This window comes from Mastomys coucha, unplaced genomic scaffold (assembly GCF_008632895.1).
Source record: "Mastomys coucha isolate ucsf_1 unplaced genomic scaffold, UCSF_Mcou_1 pScaffold6, whole genome shotgun sequence".
NCBI classification, from domain to species: Eukaryota; Metazoa; Chordata; class Mammalia; order Rodentia; family Muridae; genus Mastomys; species Mastomys coucha.
This window is the reverse complement of record NW_022196912.1, coordinates 103,446,342-103,467,407: the sequence shown is the minus strand read 5'-3', so window position 1 is coordinate 103,467,407 and position 21,066 is coordinate 103,446,342. Positions and strand designations below refer to the sequence as shown.

The following is a 21,066-nucleotide window of genomic DNA, read 5'->3' as shown; positions in this document are numbered from 1 at the left end:
TGTGTAGATGAGTGTTTTGACTATAATGTGATCCAATGTGTGCCAGCCTTTGCCGCCATTTGTTGAGCATTTCTTAGGAGTCATACTTTTATCAAACAGAAAACATATGCAAACACATGTCATGTCGTATGCTTTCATGTTTACACAAGACGGCACCAATCAATCATATTGCAGAAGAAAATTTGATAAGCACTTTCTGGAAATTTGCATACTGTTTTCTGATTAATAAAGGATGGAAAGGCTGTCCAACTGGGTTGTGTGACAAATTTACAAGTAGAGAAAAATACCAACTGAAAATAGACACATGAAAAAGACGACCTCAGCGCAGACCTTGGCTTTGCTGGGAAACGCTTTTATTTTGCTGATGTGCACTGATAAAGTTTGATTATTATCATTGTTTGTAATGAAATGGAAAACAGCTTTGCTTGGCTCAGGCTTTCTGGACGCGGTGTCACCTGACAGGGTTGCCTGCTTAGAATCCACAAGCGATGGGAGTTCTCAAGCACACACAGCCTCAGGAAAGCTGCTCCAAAGTTGACATTTTTATTTGGGTGCTTCCACTTGCCAGGCCTCCCAGGCAACTGAAGAGTCTCCGAGGTAGAGACAAGGGCAGTGAGGCAGGACCACAGCATCAGGGAACAGAGAAACATGAGTTCAGAGAGATCCCAGCTAATTAATTCTAAGACTAGAGGTTCACATAACAGTGGGAGAAGAAAAAAAAAAAGAAATAACCAAAGGTGGGAGGGATGGTAAATTAATAGGAGAGGGAAATAAAATCAAGATTTTTTTTCCTGGAGGGAATTAAAATGATGACATCATGGCAATAACTAACTTAATTAAAAAAAGGAAAACATATACTCAAAGAATGAGGACAATCCATCAAGCTGTGGAAACAAAACACTGTCCCTAATTGAATTTAACAACAATATGATAAGATTTGAAAGTAATTAACAAAATGATAAAAGGAAAGCAGAATAAAAAGGATGAAAGTACTTATCATTTTTATTATCTATGCAACTGATTTTTTTTCCCCTTAAATAACAAGTCCAAATGGGGATTTGAAGGTTGAGGAGAAAAAGAGTTTAATCATTTTTCCTTCTGAAATTGCAAAAATTTGGAGAAAGTTATACTCAGACATATCTACATCCAGATCCCTAGCCTTTGCAACCTAACCAGTCTCCTGCCCCCACAAAGTGCCTGCCTAAGATGGGCCTTCCAGCCTCGCTGTTCCCCGGCCATTACCTGCCGAAGATTGCGTGTCACTTTGACATCATGCCAGGCGTTGTCGTTGAATTTCCCATTCACTGGCTCCACAATGGCCTCAAAGGCCCCGGACCCCAGGTTAATGACCAAGGAGACCGCACCATCCTTCAGAGCCAGGTTAACATAGTCGGCCGACTTGCCAGTGTGGAGGATGAGCCCATTGCGCTGCCAGGTCTTAAAGGAAAGAGTGATTTCGTCGCTGCTGCTCTGGATAGGGTTCTGGGACAGGTCATAGCACAGATACTCCGAGCCTCGGAAGGTGGCCACGTTCTCCTCTCGTGCTGTAGGTAAAGAAAAAGACAAAGGAGTTATACCTTGATGAACAAGAATCTACTCCAAGCAGCTCCTACTTAACTGATGAAAACAGAAGAGCTCACTATAGAGAGATTTTGTGTGCACACAACAGTAGACAACAAGGCAACTTAAAGGAATGGCAATCTTTCCTTTAAACATTCAGGGAGAAAAGCCTGAGTAGAAAATTCATTCAAAATGCTCAAGGCAGGCTCCCAGTGCACCAACGATGGTATTTAAATGCTTATAATAGATCTGCTTCTGAATAGATAATTAACTGTCCTTTCTAACAAAGGACTCCTTAGCTCTTCCTACCTTTTATTAAACAATAATTTAAAATCAATTACCCTAAAAGATTTGGCTTTGATTTCCATCCATCAGAAACCTAGCTAACTGAGGTTTTATGGTAAAATCAGGAGCCCCACAGTTACATGGCTGGCTTATTAAGTAGAAGATTGGACTACAGAAGACAAGCCAGGGGACAGAAAGGGCATAGGATGAAACATGGTAAGGCTTTGGTCTGGGAGCTACCCAGCTATTAGACTCAAGCAAACAGGTCTTATGCTCTTATCTGAGAGTGTCCCTTCCTGATTGAAACTTAGCTTACACACATAGCACCTGTGTAGCATATAGAGGAAACCTCACTTCTTTAACCCTCAAGCATTTGTAGTCTTAATTCCTGCTTTCACAATGTTGTGATCATAACACAATGTTATGATTAATTTAACTATTCATAGTGGGTTTTTTTTTCTCTCAACATAGTAAGAGTTCTATTTCATTTTATTGCCATGTGGTTAGAAAATGTATGTTTTAGTTTGGTAATGTGATTCATGTAAGACTAAGATGGTTGATAGGAATGTGAGCTGAAGTAGATTTAGTTTTGGCTCATAAGGTTGAAATGTAGTTTAGCCAAGGGAAAAAAGAATCCCCCAACTTCAGTTTGTAGCCCCTAATCTTTAAAATGAAACTATATATCTAAATGTATCTTATTGACAAATTTTTTTTATCAGTTAAGTGCTTTAAAATAGCAGTTGACCAAGTCTCATATGAAATAACACATTCTAAGTCTACCTATCAAGAACACACATGCACATTTATGTGATGTGTGGCAAAATTGTGACTCCAATAAACTGCAAATTGATCAAATTAGCTCCCTCCTATTTGAAAATACCTTTCTACCTATCTGGACATCTGGGCTCAAGATTAAATATGTTTAAGTCCTTGAGAAACAGTGCTGAAAGGAGAGTAGACCACCCGTCCCCCCTGGTTCTTAACCCATGACCTTCCCCAGTTCTCTTCTGTTCAGCTCTGTCTTACTTTACAAGGTATCTAGGATTAATACAAGTGCATACCCCGACTGACACAGCAAGCATTGTCTACTGATGTGTAGACACCTGCACCATGTGTCTCTCTTAGAAAACAGTGGTTCCAGAGGAGATCTACCCAAACAGGCTTTGACTAGGGAATTTCAAGGTGTCAAAGCCTGGAATGTGGTCTTGAACATGAATAGAGATTGCACTATAATCCTGTCTTGGCCTTGTTTTCCAATTTGGGGGATATGTATGTAAAGCTAAGTTACAATCAGGAAGGGACATTCTTAGATGAGACCATAAGACCTGTTTGCTTGAGTCTAAGAAGCAGATGTACCTGCTTACCTATAGCTAAACTATAGCAGATATTTGTGTGTCTACCTATATATAAGTGTGGTGTGTGTATGTATATGTGTGTGTATGTCCATCCAGATATGTATGTGTTCATCTATTTATGTATGTGTGTGTATATATATAGGTATATATACATATATGTGGGTGTCCCTCATTTATGTGTATCTATCTACCTATATATATATATATATGTGTGTGTGTGTGTGTGTGTGTGTGTGTGTGTGTATGTGTGTGCAAATATATATATATATATATATATATATATATATATATATATATATATATATATATATATATATATATATATATATATATATATAATCCAGACATGTATTTATTATTTATGTCTGGTGTAGTTTTTTCAAAAATAGCCTCAAAAAGTCAGGAAGCAGAAAATTGACATTGTCTATGTGTTTGTTCCTGAATATACTCAAAACAATCTCTATTTCCCTGCCTATTATCATGACCTTTCTTCTCATTTGTGAAGGAACATATTTGATAAAATATTAACTAGACAACAGACCTGGAAATCACCCTGATCTAGAACAGAAGACAATCAGATGTAGTTGTCATAACTCAGCTCTTTCTCTATAGAGAGGGACATGCACAACTGCTGGGTGGTCCTTTGTACTACACATGGCCAACTAATGGATTTCTTCTGTAAAAACCTAAGCTATGCACAGTGACCACTGAGCTAGAATGAATGAGTGAGGAGAACAATGCAGAGTTTACATTAATCATGGAGGATCATTCAAAGGGGACAACTTTGACACAAAAAAGCAAGGATGTTATTTAATGTACTAGACTATGCTTAATATTTTTCATATAATTAGAGGAGAAATCTGTCAAAATAATAAGTTTTCAAATTGCAAAGTATTATAGGGATTATCTGATTTAATGCCTTTATGTTATATGAAAAAGGTTGATACCTAAGAATAAATGAGTGTCCAAGATGACACAGTATAATCAGGATTTGAAAGATTTCTGGACTTTATCTGTCCCTGTGATTATCATCCAGAATATGCCAAGTGCTCCCAGCTAACCTCTCTAAGGTCGTAAGTGATTCCATGGAACTGTGGACTTGTAAGTCAAACTGACACTAAGTAAAGTGAGCCTCAATCAACTACCCCTTCCCAAGGTTAGCCACATCTGCTTACCAAAAGAAATGCTTCCTATTCTACTGTGAACTCAGAGTATAATTAAAATAGAAGAAATGTTTGTTTGTTTGTTTTCTTAATGTAGAAGGTCATAAAAAGAAAAACAAGTGGAGGCTTTACCACAGAAAAGAGAATACCACAATAAATAAATAATATGTGAAATCATGTGAAAGAGAACATGCTGATGCAAATCAGACATTTATTTATGCTAATATTTCACAGAAAACTGTACACAGCCAATTGTCTTCCATGGCACATATCTCATGGAGATTGTTGAAGCAGCTCACACCCCTTCTGAACTCTCCACTTAATGGTGAATTTGTTCAGTTCACCTCTTCCCTGGGCCAGAGGAAGTGATCAGAAATGATAACTCAACTACCCAGCTATCTCATTTCAGCAGGTGTCCAGTGAAAACAATAGACAGTTGAAAGGTCTTCTCAGAATCATACTCTAGATCAGCAAACGTATTTTGGTTGTAATTCCTGGGATTTATTCTGCCTGAGTTTTGAGAGGAGAGACCTGCCAATGCATACCCCAGTCTCTCAAAGCAAATAAAGGCTAAGAAGGAGACAGAGAAAGACTTTTAGAAAAGTATCCTGTTGCACACCCTCAGAGTGGAGATTATTTTTCTCCCAAAACCCCGACCTATCTTAATTTGTTCCAGTAGCTGAGACTCCAGCACACTCTTATCACCTTGAAAACCATACCAGGCTGACAGTCAACATAATCAAAAGGCAGAACCAGATAGGGACAAAATATATTTCTGAGTTGATTCAATTCTCCAGTTGGTAAAAAAAAAAAAAAAGGCAATAGTGCCCCAAAATTCGTTTTCTATACAGGATGCTTACAGTGAGAATGGGGTTGAAAAGACAATGCAGTCACCTTGTACGTATCCAGGCTAAACAGGTGGAGAAAAATGAATGCAGGGGATTATGTAACACAGCATACAGCTATGGCTTGGCAAGAGAGAAGGCACTAACACAGCTAATGGGCTGTTGAGATCCATCTAAGTAATATCATGCCAAAGTTTACTATCCATGGTGTAAGTATTAAAATAAAAATGTTATTGTCACTGTGTGAAAAGCAGAGCTCAACTCCTTACGACAGCAAATCATTTAGCCATTATTTGTAAGTGTCCAATTGATTAAACACTAGATGGGATCTAGATATGTAGAGCTGGAGGTTTTAAATCAGTTTATGTAACATATACGTGAGACACTGATCTTTCAAATAGCTTGCTAATCGAAGTCCTGAAATATACATAGCATTAACAAGCATTTATTCTGCTCTCTTCTCCACAATTCCAAAATAGAGAGCCTCCAACTAGTGATTCATAGAATAATAACTCTCAGAGAAATTTCAAAGTAATTTAAAATATGCAGTGTATGACTTTCTTACTATGAACTACAAGAAGTGTGGCTTTGTGGCTTGATGTATTATAACCCCAACTATGTCTGTAGATCAAGATACACACACACAGATATACACTCACATACACACACACACACACACACACACATACCTATACACTTATAGATAGATAGATAGATAGATAGATAGATAGATAGATAGATAGATAGATAGATAGATAGATCATTGGGAACTGCAGAATAATTATTTGTTTAAGATTTGGTTTAGTTTTGACACATAGGCTCATGATAGCCTCCAACTCACAATGTAGCCACAGACAGAAGGAACTTCTGATCCTTCTACCTCTGCCTCCACAATTCTATGGTTACAAGACATATGCATACCAAGTTTGGCCCATTGCATATTTTACTGATAGGAATGAAAGGAGCTCAATTGTTACTGTTAAAATATTGCACAATTGTACAAAACACACTTGAACTCCTTTCCCAGGGGTTGGCTACAGTGGCTCAGCCCATTGGTCTATAGAATTCATGGAGTGGAGTTTATGTTTTACTGGGAAGGAATAAAGGTATAAAATGTCCCTAGCAGAAACCTCTAAGGAAAATGGCATAGTATTGTTGAGGAGGTACTCAAATGAGAAACACACCTGGACCAAATAAAGAGAGACTGGAGTATTTTAGAGTATTTTGCTTACAGCTTTCTACATATGCAACATATTTCCAAATGCTATGTTAACTGTTACTCATCTTTTCTCTGCAGCCCATGAGACCAATCTGATGTATTTATACCAATGAGGTAGAGTAGAAACTCTGTGTGAAAATAGAGGTGTGGGAATTTGGATGTATTATCCAAAGACAGTAGCAAGTGGTACTTCCAAGCCCCACAGTACTAGGATTGATTCTTAATCCAAGGCTTTTGCTCTTCCACCACAGCCTCAGTGTGCCTCAAATTCTCAGGACAGGTGCAGAGCACACACTGTTTGAGGTACTTCAGCAGGATGAAGTTCAACCTGCCAGAGGGGGTAAATCTGTAATAGTGACAGGTGAAGGACCACCCAGGCAGGAGGAATCCAAATGGGGAAGCAGGGAAGGAAGCTGAGGTTTTCTCTAAATTCTTTGGTGGAAAAAAAGGAAGACACTTGAAAGAGCCTATTAAAATGCAGCCCCCCCGTCCCCCCTCCCCCGTGGCTAAAACCAGTGGCCCTGAGCTGAACACCTGCTGTGCTCCAGACAGCTCCTGGAGCCAGCCCTCCTCCTAATGAGCCTGGGAGATGAAACTGTGCACATCATGCCATCCTTTGTCCTTCAAATTGGCCACGTACAGCCTTGCAGTACTTCAGTCTGCAATGATGCAAAGATAACCCTGGCTGCCCATCCTGGCTTGGCCCACCCAGAACTAATGAGGCACAAAAACACATGGGCTGTTGCTGCCCTCCCTACTAGACAAAGGGCTGGCCTGAGCCTCAGACTGGTCCTCAGTCTCATTTCATCTACTCCACAAACAGCAAAGATCATGTAAGGCTTCCTCCCAGTGTCCACAATAGGAAGTAACGGCTCCCCTAGTTAGGAATTAACAGATCACAGCGGCTTCTCTGGCCACTGCTCCTCAATGTGCCTGATCAAGGAGTCCAAAGCAGGGGAAACACAGATGCAGGGTAAGAGGAACTGAGAAATTTACAAGTCCTCTTACTGATCCTGGGGGACAGGATGTGAATGGAGAAGGACTTCACATCCACCCAATTCAGAAAGGTGCCTTGGGCTGAAACAAGCAAGTCTGGAGGCAGCACAGGTTTTTGGGTTACTCTGTTTCCTTTCCAATGCAGCATGCTAAAGAACCAACTTAAGAACCAGAATGCTTCGCTTGAAAGGCCTTTCAGAGCTGGGAACCTAACAGACAACACTCAAATATCTGTTAGATTTCTGTCTGGATTATATTTGCAAAATGAGCATTTGCTAGACAGATGTCTACTGGGCATCACCTAACAGCACATACCACTAAAATCTGAGCAAGGATAAATCCTGGTGTTGGTCAGAAGGCTCACAGGACTGCACTTCTGGTTAAGGTTGAAAGTCATCACTGCTTGTGTCTCCTTAAGGGCAAACAAAACATGACACAGACCCAACTGCAGAGCCACACCCTGAAACTGCCTGCAGTTTCATGAACAACGGGGTTCACCTCAGCCAGGAGGGAATAAAGGACCTGAAATAGAGGGTTTGAAATGCAAAGAGAAAATCAAGGCTCCACTTTACTGAGAATAAACCAGGGTTTTTATAGTCACAGGAGAAACTGAAAACAAGTCTCTAGATTACACTACAAAGAAAGTTCAGGTGCCAAAGTCCCCAGGTTCAGAAGATCTTCAGATGGCTAGCTGGCATACTCAGGCGGTGGGCATGGTCAGGTGGTTTCTTCAAAGACAAACAGTCAACAGAGAGCATCTGTCTTAGCTCCCAGGTGTTAGCCCCCAAAACAGAGGCTGCCAGAAGTCAGATGGATGACTGAAGTCAAGAGGGAAGGTAACAACCCCCAAAGAAAAACAATGGAATCTTTTGCTTACCACACCCGGTCACATGGGTGTTTTCACAACAGAGGGTACCAGCAGACGATATTTGTGTCGATATTTGTGTCACTATAAGCAAGCCTCGTGACAGAAGAGCACACAAGGGATATCTTGGCTCCTCAGGCCATTTCCAACCCTTATCCTCAGACTATTCGTGGGGAAGATGCAGGAGAGAAATAAATGGGCTTTTGCACACTGCCTGGTCACTCACCATCCTGCAGAGGCTTCTTGAAAGCGATGAGAATGGAAACAGTAAATCAAGTTGTCACTTAGAAAATAAACAGCCAGCATCCTGGTGAGGAACGCTCCCCGAGTCCATGAAAGAATGGCCTGGAAAACCACGCTTCACTGAAATCACTAGAAAGCTAATGGCATCCTGAAGTCTGCATTGCTCTCAATTGCATTACAATACATTTAAATTTTTGTTCATCTCTGCAAGGAATAAAGGGTCGCAGGTATGTCCTGTGCTGGCGATGTACCAAGTGCCAAATGCACATGAGTCCCAGGAGAGAGGAATAATTAGGTACCTTTTACAAAGGAAGAAAAACTCTAAAGCTAAATTGTTTTGAGTGTCTGTTGAGTGCCAAGGACTTACATGGTCACCTTAATGGGACACCCCATATAGTTTAACCATTAATTGGATGCATGGGTTGTAATGGGAAGACTTGGATCTCTCTATCAGCTTTACATCTCGCTGAAATCTACAGAAATTAACTTTTCCTTAAATTTTCTAATTGTTCATTTGTTAATCTTTCTAGTGAAAATAACCAAGGAATATCATTTATACAATTGATATGAGGTAAGTGTTAAAGATGGAGTCTGATATAGCCCCTCACTGGCTCATAATTTGAGTGCCTATTCTCCGGGGTAATAGAGCTATTTGGGAGCTGGGGTTTGGGGACTGAGGGTACCTGGCAGTAGGTCTTTGAAAATTAAACCCATCCTCTGATTCCTGTCCCACCCACTGTATCCTTGTCTGAAAAGAGGCAAGCAGCCTTTTCCACACATCCAGCTGCCATGAATCATGCCATCCTACCCCACGCCTCTCCCATTGAGATTGGTGGAGAGCCTTACAAGCGTGAGATAAAATAAGTATCTCCCGCCTTCAACCATTTTGATGAGTATTTTGGTCACAACCACACAAAAATAACTAACACAGCATGAAGACCACCAAGTCCTTGGCTCAGTTCCCAGTCTTAGAAATACTAGCTCTCACATCTGTGGAGAACATCCCCATGAACACAGAATTCCAATTGAGTGTGATGAGCATCTCATAGATGATACAAGCACATAGGAGAAGATGTAGCCAATCATGAGTCCTCGCCAGAGATTACATTTTAGCCGGTAAAAGTTCACATATAAAGGGATGCAGGAAGTGGTAGTCATAAGAAGCAGCATGTTTGTGAGTGTGGCCATTAAGAAAGCATAGCTAGCTGCTCAGGGAGTGATGAGAAGTTCAGTGACAGCTTCAGTGGGCCTCTTTGCATGGCTCATGACACAGTGTAGGGCCTCAATCACCTAGCAACTGGGGATGTGAAACCAGCAGAGAAAATCTTCCATGCCTAAGCTAGCTATTTCTGAGTAGGTCCACTATACTTGTCTGAGATTCACACAGAGGTGAGAGGGCTCCACAAGGCATGTTCAAGGAAGAATGGATCTTTCTAGAAAACCATTTGTAAAGGTAATTATATTGCATATGATTGACTGACTTCCACTAGTAAGATATGGTATACATTGCATATTTAGTTTTGCCTTAGCCACTAGGATTCATGTGAATAAAACCTAATGGCATAGTTTTTCACTACCCACTTCTCTTTTTAATTGCAGGCCGAGCAATAAACCCAAATAGAGCACTTTACATTGTAGAGGAGATCTCTTTCTCTATCCCCATAATGCCTTGGGAACATTTTCTCCTCCTTTACCAGCCCAGAGAGTTTGAAAGTCACACTCCAATCTTGTCTCCTCTGCACACTGTCTTTAAAGTGAGGAAAAGTAATTAAACTGTTTGGTAATATGAGAAAATTTTGTTACACAGAACCCTGCATCCCTCATTAACGTGGTTACTGCTCCCATAGTACTGAGGGGAGGGATTCTCTCTCTTTCAAAACTGCCCTTCCTTCAAGCTTGGGCTTCTGAGTCCCTTCTAGTTCATCCTTGTACTGGCTAGTTTTGTGTGTCAACTTGACACAAGCTAGAGTCATTAGAGAGGAAGGAGCCTCAGTTGAGGAAATGCCTCCATGAGATCGAGTTATGAGGTGTTTTCTCAATTAGTGATCAATGGGGAAGGGCCCAGGGCATTATTGGTGGTTCCATTTCTGGGCAGATGATCCTAGATTCTATGAGGAAGCAGGCTAAGCAAGCCATTAGGAGAAAGCCAGTAAGCAGCACCCCTTCATGGTCTCTGCATCAGCCCCTGCCTCCAGGTTCCTGCCCTGTTTGAGTCCCTGTCCTGATTGCTTTAGTGATGAACAGTGATATTTAAGTGTAAGCTGAATAAACCCTTTCCTCTCCAAGTTGCTTTTTGGTCATGGTGCTTCCTTGAAGCAGTAGAAATCCCAACAAAAATGCTCTTGTTATAAATCTATCAAAGTAGACTTGTACAAGAAGTTCTGCAGTTTTCAAGGTTTTCTGCTAATTGTTGGGTGATTGATTCTAAGGCATAGGGATTTCATTCTAATTCATAAGAGAGGACAATCTGTCTGAATACCCAAAGAAACACATAGCTAAATGGATGTTTGGAGCCCAGGCCTGAACCAGGATGTCATGCTTGTGTCTATTACACAACTAGATCAGAAACCAGAGTATAGTATTATGAGTTAGAGCCCCATCTGTCACCTATAGCCTAATAGACATAGAAAGGGACACTAAAACAAACACGTCAGGAGAGATTAAAGTACAGTAACTTGCCTTTTGGGTTCCTCCTAGAACCCAATATGCTAGAACCAAGGGAAAAATGTGAGTAAATACATCATTAACTTAAAGGCTAGCTTTGTGTCATGGTATTTCTGAAGACTTTTTTAAAAGTTACATTAAATATAAATATGAATTAAATGGTGGAGAATTAGAACTCAGGTTATCTTTCTAGAAATGAGTTTAAAATTGAGTTTTGAAATTTTTATTTAAACAATTGTATGATTTTACAAGTCCCCAGGTCTATGTTATCCTCTCATCTTTGACCAAGGTCAATTAGAATAAGATCCATGTTGGTAGTTTTATTCCACCTGCTTTTTATATAACTTACAAACTTAGGGAATTGTACTGTCCAACAAAGTAACACATAGTAAGTATTTATTCTGTGGCCTTTGTGAAGACAAAAAAAAAAAAGTATCTACCAGTGGCACAGAGCTAGGAAGAAGATGAAAAAAGTTAGGACTGCTGAGATGGCTCAGTTGGTAAAGTAATAAAAGGAAATCAAGTGTGCTTCTATGCATCTGTTATCCTAGCACTGGGGAGGCAGAGAAAGCAAGATCCTAGGAGGTAGTTGGCCAGAGCTTAGCCAAACTGGAGACTTCTGTGTTCAGAGACACATTCTATCTCAAAAACTAAACAGAGCATGGTTGAGAAAGACTCAATGCCAATTTCTGGCATATATCATACACATACATACATATATACATGGTATAAATATACATTATATATGCATATATACACACACATATCATATATGTACACATACATATACATGATATATACATACACACATATGGTATATATATATACATATATGTGTATAGGTATGTCTGTACCATATATGTGTGTGTGTGTGTATATATATATATATATGTATACACACATATACACACATACACACATATATCCATGCAAATACCTGTGTCAACATACAGAAAAGATAGAGTAGACAGGAAAGGGAGAATAAAGGTGGGAGTAAAAGAGATCCACAGTGAACTTAGAACAAGAAATAGAACAATGGCACATATATGCTAGTACCAAAATCAGGTGCATGTTCAGAAAGAAATATAAAATCTTGAAAGGCTCACAGAATTTCTTAAAGTGTCAATTATAACCTACATGGGCTTGAAATATTTATTTCACTGAATTTCTCCTTAGTCTATGGTGAAAACAAGTGAAGAACCATCTATGACAACGCCACGGTGGAGCAGAATCCTTAGGCGATGTTTTTGCTACATCCTCTCTCAGTAAGTCTATAATTAGACCATCTCAACAGCAAACCACTCCACTATGAGCATCTTAGTGGTTTGAATAAAAATAGTCCCACAGGCCCATAGGAAGTGTCACTGTTAGGAATTGTGGCTTTGTTGGAGTAAAGACATGCCACTGGGAAAAGGCTTTGAGGTTTCAGAAGCTCAGGCCTAGTGGCTTACCCATTGTCTCTCCCTGTTGCCTGCAGAGCCAGATGTAGAACTCTCAGCACCTTCTCCTACAACAAGTCTGCCTGCATGCTGCCGTGCTTCCTACCATAATGATACTAGACTAAACCTCTGAAATATAAGCCAGCCCCAATTAAATGTTTTCCTTTATAAGACCTGCTGTTGTCATGGTGTCTCTTCATAGCAACAGAAAACCAACCTAAGTAAGTATCCAGGGTTTAATGAGGTGTTGTGAGAAGGTAACACATTTTAGAAGTTAAAAAATTCACATCATGGAAGAAAAAAGTAGGGTGGCAGAATTATTGAGGGATCACTGAGAAAGAACAACCACTAAGAATACTTACAGTGGGTTCAGTGTTTCCTTTATGAACCCCAGAACATATAGAGAGTAATGAATATAAACTACGGGAGGGTAGAAATCAATCATGCAGCTTCCATACATAGTAATGGCTAACTGTTGGACTATTTCTAGTAACAAGAACAGAAAACATGTAGGGATATGCTCATTAATTTTATGTAGTGAATACTTCTGAGGAGGGAGAAAATAGTGGGACCAAGACGGAGTCTTCCTTGTGAAACAGGGTTTTCCTATACAGCCCAAGCTGCCCTCCAGCCTCTTCCCTTATCCTCATGAATGCTAGGATAAGGAAATGCATTACTCTTAGATTACCATCCCAGCCAAACAAAGTCTTGGGGTATTAAAATGTCTTCAATCTTGATGGTTAAATTCTAACATCAGTAATAACTTTTACTATAATTGCATACTTCTTAATGACTGGAGTGATCCATATTTTTAAAAGTTAAAATTCAAATAAAATGCCTAATCACTTCTCTTACCAGATCTTGGATGATTATCTGGTTATTTTACACATGGTATGAATGTATCGGTCATATGCTGTATCAATTTTCCATACTCTTTCAAATCTGCCATGTAGGCCCCAAAGGGCTAAAGCTATAGGGGATTATACAGAAATGCAGCTGAACTGGTCAATGACCCCCAAGTCACCATTTCCCACTTGTGTCCCTCTTACTGTGTGTATAGCACTCCTACTTTGCTGGGGACCTTGGCAGCACAAAGCTCAGACTGATTTCCTTCAGGGCAAAGAGAAACAATGCTGATGGATATGTCTTAGATAGAATAAGACACACAACTTGCTGCTGTGTAATAGTTCCACGGTAAACACCTGAAGCCAGGTAAGCTGGCATCTGGGATTTGTCTGTCACCTGGGCACTTGCCACAAAACTAGCAACCTTTTTACTTTCTCTACAGCAGAATAAAGTCATGGTAGTCTTTTTAAAATGGCCCCACTCAGAAAGCTGTATTGGTAGCTACTCCCCAGCCTTTCCTGCACAGGAGAGGGGCAGCTTGCTGGCCAGTCCCTCTTTTGTTCTCACTATGGGCTCTAGCCTGCAAGTCTAGACACAGTGGTTTGTTAAAAGGCCCTGGAGTCAATGCCTGGACAAGATCAATACGGCTTTTTATGACACAATGAAAACTTTCTATTTTGTTAAATGTGGCTAATCTACCATTTCTGTGGTACTCCTAAAGCTTTCAGTACCAAGCTTGAGCCCAGGTGATTAAAGCCCTGTTCATAGACACAAACTGGGGGAACTTTGCCAAAGGAGAAACACAAATCCTGGAAACCTGAGCACCAGGGTTTCTTTTTAGAACTAACTATGCATCTACCTCGCCTCAAGAAAAAAAAAACCATAGCAGTGAGGAGATGCTGTTGATACTGGTAAAAATTCAAACTGCCCCATTCCTAGGTTTCCAAGTAGGAAAAGATAATGGTGCACAGTAATTAAGAAGGGGCTCTAGCTAAAAGGACAGTGAGGGTCAGCTCTACCAGAGGAGGGTCAAGCCCCTGGAAAGGATGTTAAAAAATCACTGACCTGAGTCAGGAAGTCTAAATAAAAGGCAAACAGCCTTTACTGATCCCAATTTCAATTATAGTGCCAATGTGGTATATAAAACTAGAGTATTATTTTATTTTCACCACTTCTTTGTCTCAGATAGCTGTAATCCTGTATAAAAGCAGAAGATTTTTTGCCATAGTATAAAAAGAGCAAGAAAAAAAATATATTTTGAACCTCTATTGCTCTTCAGGCTTTTACATATAGAAAAGGCATCAGTAGAATAAGCATTATATTTAAAATATTTGATGGAAATTGGCCAAGACCTCTTTTAGAGAGTTAAAAGGTTTAAGAATTCAAATGCTGCCTATTAAAACCAACATATTATTAATAGAAATAGTATATATATTCACATGTCAACTGAAGGTGAAATCTTGTCATGTAGTATCCTTGATATGTTTCTAATGTAGCCCTCAACAGCAATAAGATATTTTATTGGCCCTATTTTATAAATAAATAAACTTAAATTCAGAGGGATTAAATGCTGTTATAAGACCACAGCTCAAGAACCAGATTCCAAATACAAAGAAAGGTCAATCGCCAAAGACCACATTCTTTTCATTGGGTTATGCTGCCTCCTTGATAAGAGTTGACTACTTTGTGTAAAAATCTTATCAATAGCACTATCTTAGAGATGATCTCTCTCTCTCCTCCGTCTTTCTTTCTTCCTCTCCCCCTCCCCTCCCTTCCTCTCCCCTCTGTGTGTGTGTGTGTGTGTTTGAGTAAGTGTGCAGATGGACCTGTATATGTGCATGTGTCACCAGAAGACAACATATGCTATCATTCCTCAGCACAACCCATCTTGATTTTTGAGACAGAATCTCTCACGAGTATAGTCTTCACTGGCTAAACTGGTTGGCCAGTGAGCCTCTGTGCTGGGAATATAAGTGCCATATTACCAAGCCTGCCCTTCTTACTTCCAAGGATTGAACTTGGGTCCTCATGCTTGTAGGGCATGAACTTTTTACTAAGTGAGGCTTTTTCTCAGCCATTCTTTTTTAAATACACATTTGCTTAGAGTGCTCTGAACCCGAAAGCACTTTCATGCCCATTATCTAATTTTGTAAGGTCTGAACATCTTCTAAAAACTTCTCTGCTCAACAGACTGGGATGTCAGCACTTCCATATATTAGCCACATATGTTTGGATGTGTATACATGACAGGTAAAATCATGGTCATTCTCTATATTTGTACAACTTAAAATATGTAAGTGTTAAGCAAAATCTCACGTGAGTATAAAAAAGGAAGTCTACTCTTTAGGCTCTGAACCTTAGAGAGTAACACTCCTAAGTCAGAAGCAGTCACAGACCACTTGCAGGTGTTGCCCATTTACCAACAACTCATATAAAGTGAAACAGCTGGACTCTGAGCTAGCAGGCCCTGTTAGACATGTACACTCAGCACCTGAGCCAAGGGAGCTGTTGAGGCAAAACAAGTTAGCTGATTTGCAATTTTAAAGTGGGATAAGACTCTAAAATGTGACTCTAAGGCTCAAGTTATTTTAGACTTATAACCTATACACTAAGTACAACAGATATAATATTTTCTATCACAGTCATAAATCTGAAATCCTAACCTTCTACTGAGATACTAGTAACATTTTATTTCTTTGTTTTGAGATAGGATTTCTCTATGTAGCCCTGGCAAGGCACATGCTTACATCACTCCCTCACCTCTGTCTCCTGAGTGTTGGGATTATGGGTTTTCATCTATGACTTTAAGATTGCAAACAGTGCTTGGACTAGCTCATCTCTGGAATGAAGACTGCACAGGTAATCACAGGTTAGAGGAGCTGTGTTTGTGTCTATCCCCAGTTGACTAAGGTTTTAGAGTACAGTTTGTAGGTAAATGATTCAGAACAAGGGAAAGTAAGGAGACTTGATTAAGACACATCAAGCCATTATCTAAGACTTAAGAAAACGGGGTCTGGTAGCTCATTCCCCAAGCCATTTTACACAATCCCCCAAAGACATTAGCAACGTTTCTATATATAAATAGAAGTCGAGGAGGAAGTTAAGGAATCTCTTTCTCCTACTTACAAACTTAATCTTACTCTCTTTAAGATTGAAATGTGTAGCTTACCAAGTAAAATAAAGATCAAGATTAAACAGGTACCTGGCCACCAGTGTAATACTATAAAAATAAAACTTAAAAAATTCCTAAAACCCACAGATTTATACTGATAATTAGTGATGCAATTAGAAAAGTAAGGAGGAGCTGGAGAGATCCCTCAATGGTTAAGAGCACTTGTTGCTCTTCCAGAGGACCCAGGGGTTCAATTCTTAGTGTCCACATGACAGCTCAAAGCCCTGGGTAACTATCATCCCATGAAATCCAAAGCTTTCTTCTGGTCTTTAGGGGTACGACAAGCACATGGTGTGCAGACATACACAAAGGCAAAACACCTTTCATACATAAAATAAGATAATATTTTTAAAAAAACAAGGAGAGTACTATACTCTTTTCATCAAAGCTAAATTTACATAGCATCCTTTGACACACATTTATATAGGACACACTAGATATCAGACACTGTGCTAGGCAAGAGGAATACAGTGATTAACATAGTACAAAAGACCCATAAGGACAATCATTCTACTCCTTACTATTCCGTTGGATTTTTTCTTTCTTTCTTTGTGTGTGTGTGTGGGTGTGTGTGTGTGTGTGTGTGTGTGTGTGTGTGTGTAGACCCAGATGTGTATCATTCCTGAGAAGACCATTCATCTTGTTTTATGAGACAGAGTTTCTCACTGGCCTGGAACTAACCAATTTAGCTATATTGATTAGCCAGAATTCCCATGGGAACCTCTTGTCTCTGCCTCTCCTAAACTGAGATTACAAGCAATCAATACTATTTCCAGTTCTATACATGTGTCTCAGAAGTTTAATTATGGTCCTAATGTTTACAAGTAAACATCAAAAGCATTTACCTGGTTTAACTATCTTTCAAATTAGGGTTCATGTGCTCTCTCTCTCTCTCTCTCTCTCTCCCTCTCTCTCTCTCTCTCTCTCTCTCTCTCCCTCCCTCTCTTTCTCTCTCTCTCTCCTTCCCTTCCTTCCTTCCCCTTTCTAGTTTACATGCATAACTGTTTTGCCTGAATTTATATCTGTGCACTATCTATCTGTTGTGTTCATGGAGGCCAAAAGAGGACACTGAATCCTCTGGAAGGTGAATTATAGATGGTGATTAGCCATTATGAAGGTCCTGGGAATCATACCCAGGTCCTCTGAAAGAGCAGCCAAAGTCCCTAGCCATTTAGCTATCTCTAGCCTCAGAGTTTAGGATTTTCTATCCTTAATGAAATGATGAGGTTGACAGACAAAATTTGTTAATGTCGTTATGTGAAACAATAAAGTTCAAAGACATATTGAACCAGAGAACCTCTCTCTGTGTGCTGTCAAATGCTGTCAAAAATCGTTGTGGTTTTCCTGGCCCCCTATTCTTTCACCAAGGCCATTCCCTCCTACCTTTATGTCCCATATGCATATATGTTTTTATATATCTACATAAAGTCTAGGAGAAGAAAGGGAAGGACAATATGAATATAATCAAAGTACTTGATATACTAGTATGTAAATGCATTTTTCTCAAATCCATTACTATTTATGATTGTGTGCTCATAAAATTTATATTAGAAAATCATAGTGCTCCATGGAAAAGCAATTTACCAAATGTTTCAAGTATAGTCATCGATCATCCCAATGTTTCTGGAACTTTGAAAATTCCTAAGACATGGGACTTTCAGTGCTAAAGTAGGGTCAATACATGTCAAAGAGAAGGAGATTGAGAGTTCTTCCATCATGTGTCAGATGGATAAAAAGCAAGAGATGAAATCAGAGCTCTCAATCACCTAGAGCAGTGGTTCTCAACCTTCCTAATGCTGTGACCTTTTAATACGGTTCCTCATGTTGTATTAAGAGGAAGCATACAAGTACTTTTGTTGTTACATCATAACTGCAATTTTGCTACTTTCATGAATTGTGATATACACATCTGATATGTGGGGTATCTGATATGACCCACAGGTTGAGAACCACTAACCCTAAACTCATTGACAAGAAAAAATAAGAAGTTTACATTTGTGAGATGTTTTTGTTAGCTATGGATTTCTAGCCTGTTTCATCTTGGCATTCTAGCACTCTGAAGAAATAATAATCACATTGATTATATAAGAAATAAACTAAATTTTATAGTCCTTTACATTTTAAGTGATTGCTTTCCACGAACTTTGAAAACTGTCATCTTAAAAACAATCGTTTGAGGATTCTGAGGGCACTGGGATTTCATGGTACCTCCAAGTTTTCAGAATCTAATCAATGATCATCATACATTGTCCAGAATAAACAGCATTTGTTTTCTAATTGTTTAAATTTGGAATCACAAGTGTCCTCTGTATGATAAATAGCTAATTATGCTGTATGGAATGATTTATGCAAATAATTGTCCCCTCAGGGATGACTCAAACAACTGTAAGAACAGGCAGAAACTACAAAGTGGTTCATAGCTGAAGCCTCTGGGCACTGAGATGTGGGGCTTCCATCCAGACCCTGTTCTAGTTACTGGATTCTAGTAACCACATTCTCAGTTGATTCTAGAAAAGAAAAAGTTATCATAAAATGAAGTAGACTGTAAAGAGCTAGGACTTACTGGTGTTCTACAAAATACAGCACCAGGGTTTTCTGAAATACTGTGTTTTCAAATCTACAATAATCTTAGGAAAATGGGCATTATTATTACAATTTAAGATGCAATGAAATGTCCCTGAGATGGGGTTGATGGTATTGATGCTGCCTACCAATTTTAAACCTGACTATAATGCAGAGACTTTACCTCTTTCAGTATTATGCAAACACTCCCTCCTATAACCTTTATAATATATTTAAGGATTATTATTCATAGCATTGAAGGAGGAAAAGCTGGACTTTGAGAGACTCAAGGTCATTCAAATAGAATCATTATGACCCTGAAGAAATTCAGAATGTTCCTTCTATAGCAATAATTTGGATTTCTATGAAGGTCAATAGTCTAAGATCGGGAGCCAAGCAGCCCAACTGTGGGACTCTAGAACCTCTAGGGTTTCTCATCTAGACAGCAACATTCTTCTAATGGCATATTCAAGCTGAGCCATAGGGGAACTCCTAATATAATCATATAATATAATCATCTTATAAACATGTTCAACATTGCTATGGAAACATCTCTATATCTAACCATCATTGCCCTTGACACCAGTGAGATCCAATGCTGGTTGCATTATTTGAAAGGTTCCAGTTACTAGTTTGAGCATTTATTCATGCATCCAGAAAGTGTTATTGGGAACACTTATACTAGGACTAGACATATACTAGGTCTATGGTAGAAGAACCACGTAAAGTTTTAGAATATTGTTTTTCCTGGAGGTTAAGGTAGGGAAGGTCCTTAAACTAGGTGACTGTGAAGTGTGAACAGGGTTTGAAAACACATGAAACATACACTTAGATAATATTGCTACTTGTGTCATTTATTCCTTTGGTCCCACCCCAGGGGATATCTACTATTTGCTTTTAAGAACAAAAGTATTCCACCATGAAGCTTTTGACAGACAGGCTATATAGGTGAGTTTCTAGAACCCAAACCTGGGATGTATCTCAAGGAATTCATAGAGAAAGGAATTAGGTGCTTTTTACAGCCATATCTAAGTAGCACTAGGCTTGCCCTTCACTTTCCACTTCATAGACGGTAATCATAAGATAGAATTGAAATCGCAGCAGCAGCCCAGATTTCTTACTAGTTTTTACAAACTGAGCACAATTTAAGATCTGTATGGAGTTATAGGAGAGTCAAAACCAGAATCCATGGTCTCTGACTTCCACTTGATTGGTTACAAAATAAATATGTGTCAGACATACAACAAAAGACACCTTTGAAAGCTTGATTGGCTCGGAACTGGGTGCCTAATTCTCAGTTGAGCCCTTTCTCCTAGGCTTCCTCTTTTTGCCTATGTCCCCTGCATACAATCATTTATGTTCAAGTCTCAGTGTTACATGAGCCAACACTGGGCAACACCTGCCATTGAAATCCTTCTCCAAGTAGGTCATACAATGTTCAATGCTCACAGCTAATCTGAGAACTTTATAACTTTCCTGTTCATTGACTTCTTTTTATTTATTTATTTATTTTTTTAATTTCCCCTGCAATGGTATGGACTCTATCACTCCAAGAAAGAAGCCATTTAATGACTGCAGCCCTATCTCATGAATGTCTTATCAGCAGTGTACAGTTTATCTGCTGAAGGCTGACCTTTGCCACTTTACTCCAGCCTAGGGAAAAACAAAAGCATCAAAATAATTAAAAGCAATGAAAAAGAAAGGAGAACAAAAGGGAAATGCTAGACTAATATGGAACATCTTAACAAAGAATTGGGAAGACAAGAGGAAGAGAGAGCAAGATTGAGAGAGAGAAAGAGAGAGAGACAGAGAGAGACAGAGAGAGAGAGAGAGAGAGAGAGAGAGAGAGAGA

At 39.3% G+C, this 21,066-nt stretch overlaps 1 protein-coding gene across 23 annotated transcripts in view; it reads right to left on the bottom strand.

Annotated features, from left to right (window-relative positions):
• Nrxn3 (neurexin 3) overlaps positions 1–21,066 on the bottom strand; it is a 1,683,426-nt gene that overhangs the window by 1,125,192 nt on the left and 537,168 nt on the right. For all 23 annotated transcript variants that reach the window (XR_004114172.1, XR_004114173.1, XM_031355959.1 and 20 more), the window contains one exon: positions 1,243–1,544. Coding sequence is in view for 20 of the 23 variants with exons in the window: in XM_031355959.1 (XP_031211819.1) it covers positions 1,243–1,544 (302 nt within the window). In the remaining 3 variants the exon portion in view is untranslated. The remainder of the gene's footprint in view (positions 1–1,242; positions 1,545–21,066) is intronic.